At 41.4% G+C, this 8,172-nt stretch overlaps 1 protein-coding gene across 1 annotated transcript; it reads right to left on the reverse strand.

Moving 5' to 3' along the window:
* Positions 1-1,112: 1,112 nt before the first annotated feature.
* LOC139658032 (P2Y purinoceptor 3) lies at positions 1,113-7,094 on the reverse strand. The gene is made up of 2 exons (XM_071536050.1): positions 6,856-7,094; positions 1,113-3,018 (listed from the first exon to the last, which is right to left on the reverse strand). Exon 2 carries the CDS (start codon positions 2,868-2,870, stop codon positions 1,359-1,361), a length of 1,512 nt encoding a protein of 503 aa, XP_071392151.1. The 5' UTR covers positions 2,871-3,018; positions 6,856-7,094; the 3' UTR covers positions 1,113-1,358.
* Between the last annotated feature and the right edge of the window lie 1,078 nt (positions 7,095-8,172).

The raw sequence follows: 8,172 nt of genomic DNA on the forward strand, positions 1-8,172 counted from the left end.
TCAGACGACTGCACAAATAACTGTGATTGAGGGTCACAAAATGCTAACTGGCTAACCAAGGCTAACGCTAATTTCTGTACTGTTAGCATTTTGTGACCCTCGATCAAATCACTTATTTTATAGTTGCGCAGTCGTCTGACAACAGAAACAGAAATAGTGACAACACCAGTATTGTGTTATACATTATATTGAAACACAAAATGAGTGATCACAGAGTTATGGGTGACAGAAAGTTTGCTTTTTAACATTGCTGGCAATGGTGAGACCGATCTATACCCTGCAGAGGTACGGCAGCCATGTTTGTGACAAGGGCCTATGAGCCATGAAGCAGAAATGTGGCGCTAACATGGCTGCCACTGACACTGATTAATTCTACCCTTCTAACTCTAGCAATACAGTCATGTGGGGACCCACAAAAATATCCTCTTGATCCATTTTGGGTGCTGAACCATTGTTAAATTTAATTAGAATGTATATTTTTTTCTCAATATTGTAGGATACAACCACATTTTTGCAGAACAAAGAACAAGAACTCCAGATTCAAATTCATGAGAAACATTCCTTTCTAATATTTCATTTTACACAAGGCAGTTCATAATTTCAGTTCACACTAGTAGCAATCACTCTTAAACTCAATCAATCAGTTTGCTTCCGTCATTATTCTCCATCAGTAGGCTAATTGTAAACTTGGGGGCAGGGAGATGGCTTGGCATTGAAAAATCAGTGATTCATATAATGTAAAAAACAATACAAATGTAATGTAATTTTCTGAATTTTCATAAAATGATATAATCCATCAAATAGACTAAAAAGAACAAATTAAAATTATCAGTTGGTGTTCGCCATTCTTGTCAGGAGGTTGTTAGTAGGCATTCCTTTGGTTTTAGCGGTTAATTTTTTTTATCAGGTGTCTTGGAGCAGGCATGCTGATGGACTGTAGAGCCTTTCGTTTTGCTTATCAGATCACAATGGATGAAACTAAAGGGAAGCTGATCTTGGCTAAGCACTTCTACTCTGCAAAATATAAATATAGACCCATCAAGACATTAACAGATTTCCGCCATGATGAGGTATTGCATGTGCATCTATGCTGCATTCATCCACTTCAATTCACAATTCAGTCATCATTCCATCCACTCAGCACTGGGCACATCAAATTAGAAATAAAAGGCCTATTACGAGGCTTCTTGCTTGGGTCCTCTTGAATCATTACTTTTGCTACATTCTGTCATATGGTTAACCACTTTTTTGTTTTTCATTCAAAGACACTACAGTGTACCTGAATTCATTCATTCATTCATTCATTCATTCATTCATTCATTCATTCATTCATTCAATCATTCATCATGAAAACAAACTCATTCCACCGTATATCTGACTTTTGGCAGTCCTCTGTGTATGTACACTGGAGTGTTTTTCATGTCTTTATTCTCCTTATCATCAATCCCTTCTTCTATCCCTCCCTCCTCCACATCCCCTGCTTTTCCCATCATCCTCAGCGGCCATAGCAGCCCACCATGTTGTTGACCGTTGTTGTTTGCTGCCTGGCAACAGTGAGCTCCGGCCTTCTCTTTAGTCAGGAAGTAAAGGAGAGCGTTGAGCCATGCGTTGAATGAGGCCAAGGGCCTAGTGATCTTATAGCACATGGAGACCATGGTCATAGTGTGACAGGGGACTCCCTTCGTCACTTTGAGGATGAGGAAGATGGTTCTGGTGACGTGGAAGGGGAAGAAGCAGAGAGCAAACAGGAGGGTGATGGTGATGATGGTCTTGATGGATTTACGTCGGCGATGGGCGTACGGGGAGTGGGCACCGAGGAAAACTGAAAGCCCTGCATCTCTTCCCAGTACCCCTTCTAATCTATTGCTTCCTCTTCTTCCTCTTCCTCCAACTATCCCAGCTCTACTGCCTCTCCCTCCAACCCCTCCTTCTCCTTCTCCTTCTCCTTCTCCTCCTCCACTCCCCACTCCCTCATTTTCTCCCTCTCTCTGACCCCTGTGGGACAGCGGCTGGGAATGCAGTGTCCTAAATATGGTCAGAACGACATGGGAGTAGCACCAAGCAATTATGGAAAATGGCACAAAAAAGCCCAACAAGTGGAGTATGATTCCATAGGGCACATAGTCCGAAAACTCCTTATCTATGGCATCATCCCAACAGTTCTGGTACTCCTCAACCACCCCTCCCCAGTTACCATGGCTACCATTGCCATTGATTGACGATAGCTCGAGGTTCAGTCCGTCAACACCGCCGGTATCACCGCTGGCCCCTGCCAGCCGAGTCACATGGCCGGTCTGGGCGAACCGGAAGATGGGGCAGGTCAAAGCGAACACCACGCCCCAAACCAGGACACAGGTCCACTTCACCGCCCTCTTGGTCTCCATTGTGATGATCTTCATCGGGTGGCAGATACCCAGATACCTATGGACAGAGATGCAGGTGAGGAAGAAGATGGAGCAGTAGAGGTTAAAGTAGAAGAGAAAACGGACCAGCCGGCACATGAAGTCCCCGAAGACCCAGCGGTCGCGCATGATGTAACTAGCGACGAGAAAAGGCAGCGACAGGCCGTACATGAAGTCTGTGGAGGCCAGGTTGACCATGTAGATCAGCGAGGCGTTCCACCGCTTGGTCCGCCGAAAGGAGCGGTAGAGGACCACAGAGTTGAGGGAGATGCTGAACATGAACGTGAAGGAATAACAGATGGGGAGGAAGATGTACTTGTAGGACTCGTCTATGCTGCAGGAGGGGGGTGGAGGGATGGAGGGATGAGAGGAGGAGGAGGAATTTAGGAGAGCATGGAGTATGGTGACGTTGATGTCGGGAGGAGCTCCGCCTCGGGGGGCCATGGTGAGGGATTCGGTGGTTTTCATGGTCGTGGATTTGGGATTCCTTCACTGGTGTAGAGGGACTTCTTCTCTTTCATCCTCACACTCTTTGCGATCTATGACTTTGCTTTTGTTTGATGTCGGATCCTCTGTGGTCGATTTTAGACGGTCCGATCCATCAGTGGGTTTTCACCTAGAGAAAGAGAGAGATTAGTCATCCATCCACAATCATTCACAAGTTCAGTAGATCTCATCAAATTTATTATCTCAGCTTCATATACTGTCTGTCTTGTAAAATCCTCCTGGAAGAAGTTCTATCATCATACTATAAAGCAAGGAGTCTCTGTCTGTATGTGTGTCCTTCGCAAATCTCGAGAACCGTTCGTCCGATCTACTTCACACTTGGCGGGTGTATTGCTGGGGACCCAAGGACATGCCGTATCGGATCAATCTCGGAACCTATCGTCTATCGGTCTGACCACGATTAGACTCTGGGGGCGACGGCCAATATTTCGGGGTTTTCCGGTGTAGCCAGCGGACATCCGGGCCAAGACTTCCTCTTCCGTGCGCCGCTCATTGTTTACAGTCCGATTAGCAACTTGAGACATGAGAATGGAGTCGGAGTTGAGAGACGACGTCTCATATGCAGATATCTGTTTATAGAGATTAGCCGAAATGTCGTCCGGACCTAAAACACCTACAAAAAGTATCAATGTTTGTGTGTTGTGTGGAGAAACGTTCGACTCTCACATCTCAAGTTGCTAATCGGACTGTAAACAATGACCGGCACATGGAAGAGGAAGTCTTGGCCCGGATGTCCGCTGGCTACACCGGAAACCCCCGAAATATTGGCCGTCGCCCCCAGAGTCTAATCGTCGTCAGACCGATAGACGATGGGTTCCGAGATTGGTGTCGGATTGTACACGCGACACGTTCAATATTAATAAACTTGGGGCTATTAATAAATGAGGCTCAAAGCAAGCGACTGGAAGCGCAGTGTCGAGTGTGAAGTTGTTTGGATGAGCGGTTCTCCAGAAAGCTGCAATCGGCCCGTTCCGAACAGGCATGTTTTGAACGGGCACTGCACTAGTTCTTTTAAATTTTCTTTCCTCGGTTCATAGGGAGCAGAAGGAATGGAAAGCATCATGGCTAGCCGAGTTTATCATTCATCTCCCTTCCCACCTCCCCAATCTCTCCCCGTTTTGACCGTTGACTGGCCCCTTGCACAACTTCCTCGGGGTTGTTTGCCCTCCCGTGGTACGTTGCTGATTCCCAGTGGTTGTTTGCCTTCCTGTGTACAAGTGTATGCTGCTGAATCAGTCTCTTCTCACCCCATTAACTCAGCAATAAGTAACCACACTTCCCCTAGATCTCTCCATGCATCCCTCTGTACATCGCTCTATCTCTCGGTCAATGCCTGACATCGTCACCCTACCGTCACCCCCGACCTTCTTAACTCCTTTTCACCCCTCCTTTCACACATGACATTCTTTGCTCCTTTTTTTGCTCCATTGCCTTTTAGGATCCCAAGCCTTATTGCTGCCAAATAACCTAATTTCAGTGGTAAATTGCGATTGAAAAAGTTGTATGTAACTGTAGGATTTGATTATCTTATATTGACTGAATGAGAAGAACCATTACTAGCCTACGATGGTTTTTGCATGCAATTTTTCCATCTCATTCATTATGCATGTATGTGATATTTTTGCCACATTTTTATATTGCGCATATTCTGCGTTCATTCTTTATTTGTCTCAGCTTTACTGCTGTCACATGCACACTCTTAATGCTGCAATCCATACTTTTCATTCATACATTTCTACTTAACATTTTCTAGTGTTGAAATCATTGGTTGTGTATATCTATATACCCCTCATTTGCTCTATTCTTATTTATATTCTATTTTTTGTTGTTGCATCCTCTTACTATTTTCTGCTGCAACGATCCAATTTATATAAAGTTTCATCTGATCTAATGTTATGTCAGCTATACGGGAACTACAGCAAATATCCAATCAAAGTCAATCTTTTTCAACTAAACACCATTCATTTAGGCAATGCTTTACCTCTTGGTCGAATGCTTTGCTGTCACCTGTCCCCTCCATATTAGGATCATCGACAGGTGCAATTGAGTGTCTGTGTGTGTGTGTGTGTGTGTGTGTGTGTGTGTGTGTGTTCAGTGAGCAATCAGCAGGGTTGCCATCACTTCACACCTACAGAGTTAAAGTAAATATGGGTCATGTGTGAACCAACAACATGACGTATAAAGACATGTCATTAAAGGGACAATACAGCTAATTACATCACACACCAGACATTTGGCTATGTCACCACAATCTAAGAATTCTATTCTTACAGCCTGGGACAGTCTGATCAATAATTCTCTCCCAAAGCTAGAAACAAGAAGAAAGCTAAAACCATGGTGTGTGATGTCATCAAACAGCACCTGTGATAGTGAATATGAGACTGACATTGTATTCTCATGTATTAGTTGTATTTAGCAAACTGCATTAATGTAGTAAACCATCCATATGATAATAATTTGCAGCAACTGGTGTAATAATCCCTTTAACGTAATATGTTTTATACGTTACCTAACATTAATGTAATAACCTTTTCCAGTAAATGTAATAATCATTACATTGTTGGGCTTAATTACACACCCAAAGGCTGAAACAATAAATAAAAAATATATAAAAATATACAGTACTGTGCAAAAGTCTTAGGCACCCTAGACTTTTTGTATAAATTTTGTCTTAGATGTTTATTTATGTGTAGTCAGTAGACTGCTCTTTATAGTATTTCTTTTTGGATTTAGAAACTTTTGATTTCATTATTTTTGAAAGCCTCTTCGCTTTACAGATTTTTTTTTTTACATGTGCCTAAGACTTTTGCACAGGACTGTATATAATATATAAAAATAAAGACGACCTTTTAATGGAGAGTGTGGCGCCTCATCTTCTATGGACTACAAAGAAGGCTGAAATTTTCAGTTTTCAAAAATGTAATAACTGAACTGATAATCTATTATTAGTCAAATTTCAGTATAGAACAGTCACCTATTTGGTGCTAAATCTGAAAATCTGAAATTTCAACCTTCCTGTTAATGTAACAAAACACAGTAATGCAATAGTTATGTTAAAAGGAAAAAGTTATTAAGTTAATGGTAGGTAACCTATTACATTGCAGGCAAATTTATTACATTAACAGGATTATTACACTACTTGCTGCAAATTTTTTATGGTTTAATACATAAATGGGAAGCTATTACATTAACAGTTAAGAGTTGTAACAAGCACTATTATGAAATAAAGCACATACAAGTGAATATGGTGTGTGCCCAGAGTCAGCCTACATGGTTAATGCAACTCCAGAAAGAGTCTTTTAATGAAACCACAGAGTACAGGCTGGGTTCACTGGATCCTAGCTTGGGGAGAGGATTGATAAGAACACTTGTTAATTTTTAAATGGGAGTGCTGCGCTCGCCAGATTCAGCGAGCATCCTAACATGAAAAGAAAAGGAAAACAACAGGATAGGCTTTTCTGTTCATGTGTGAATAAAAGCTCTTCTCTGGATGAAGGACGCATGGAAGATCACAAGAGGGTTTGGCTTTCCAGCACCAGCTAACAGCTTCTGAGAAATAAGCCCGGCACAGAACATACACACTCCAGCCTCATGTATTATCTGCTGTGAGCTACTGTCACTGCAGTCATATTCAATCTCAATAAAAAAAATGTTTAAGGATCATTTTTCCTTTTAAAGTATTCAATTTAATTTCTAAACATGATCCCCAGTGATTTACTTTCCAAATTCTTCACCACATATGTTAAAAAAGCATATCTATTGTCTAACAAACTAAATGTTCTTGTCATTTCTTAGTACTTTTGCAAAGGCTTTGGACCAAAATAGCAACTGGCAAGCCGTCAGAGATGCATTAGGAGTTTAGTGTGGGTGTAAAAGGCGCTGCATCTATAAATAAAACTCATAAATACCTGCATCACTGCAATCTGGTGTTGGTGAACGGGCTTACCTGTGCAAGCAATGAGTTTTGCTCCATATGGCTCCTGCTCTATCTGTTCCCCATCAGAAGAATCAGCACAAAATACTTTAAAAAGAAAAAGTCAAATACGTAGAATTCAGTGTAATATGTCAGGAGCTCCAAAAGGTGGGTGAAAAAATAAAGCTTTTCCAGATCAAGTCATATTGAAAAAAAAACAAATATCAGATGTAAGCAGTGATGATCCTGTCCTTGGAAAATCTTCCTGATCAGTGACCTTGACAGTTTGACCACTTCAGCTTTCACCTTTCTTTGGTGCTTCTCTGAACCGTCCAACCAAGGCCTGTAGTTTCTATGGTAATTCAGTCCCTCCCTCTGTCCCTCAGTGTGTCATCCAATTCTTCCTCTGGCTTCGCCTTTGTGTGAGTGTCTGTCTGTGTGTGTGTGTGTGTGTGTGTGTGTGTGTGTGTGTGATCCAGAGTCCCTCCCTCTTCACCTCTTAAGATGAGCTGAATGTTTTGTGATGGAGACTGATCGCCCTGAGAAGTCACACACAGCTATAGAAGAATGGATTCCATACAAAGAACACACTGTTTGTATCACTATACTTGTGAGGACCTTCACTGACTACATTCTAGGCTTGGGCCAATATTCGATATTATTTAATATTGCGATATCTTGTGAATATCGCAATATTTTGTGAATATCGTGATATTTACTAGTGGTAGGATAGTAAAAAATGAAAATAATCATACTTGAAGTGAAAAATTTGTTTTTAATTCAAGTGTTTTCCCTTTTCCACAATCAGCCTGTTTTTCTGGAAATAGCAAGAATGAGCAAATTACACCAAATGGCCGTTGTTTCCTCCAATGCTTGAATAGTGAGATCAAATTTCTAGGCTGTTAACAATAATAATAAAAATTAGTATTATAGCCTATAAATTTGATGTAATTTGGAAGAAATAAAAAAACCCCACCGAAAAAAAAAACCCGGGAAAAAAAGGATAATACGATAATATCGCATATCGCGATATTTTGGCGGGACAGCATCATGATATTACATTTTGGATATCGCCTACAACATTCATTCCCTAACAACTCACCCTGACCTTTATCCTGCCCTATCCTAAACCTACTTCTAATTTTAACCCTAAACCCAAATAAACAAACTAACCTAAACTAACTTTGACCTTAATCCTTACTTTAACCTAAACCTTATCCTAAACTTGTCCCTTTAAAGAAGTGAGGAGCAGAAAATGTCCCCACTTCGGAAGATTTTCCTCATCTTTCTACCTTGTGAGCAGTGGTGGAAGAAGTACTCAGATCTTTTACTTCAGTAAAAGTAGAAATA

This window comes from Centroberyx affinis, unplaced genomic scaffold, assembly GCF_046629955.1.
Source record: "Centroberyx affinis isolate AG114_WGS23_722 - 3 ecotype Tasmania unplaced genomic scaffold, CSIRO-AGI_Caff_v1 ptg002816l_1, whole genome shotgun sequence".
In the NCBI taxonomy this organism is placed as follows: domain Eukaryota; kingdom Metazoa; phylum Chordata; class Actinopteri; order Beryciformes; family Berycidae; genus Centroberyx; species Centroberyx affinis.

Bases quoted from the DNA above. Each gene is read 5' to 3' on its own strand.
- LOC139658032 (XM_071536050.1), bottom strand. From the start codon at position 2,870: ATGAAAACCACCGAATCCCTCACCATGGCCCCCCGAGGCGGAGCTCCT.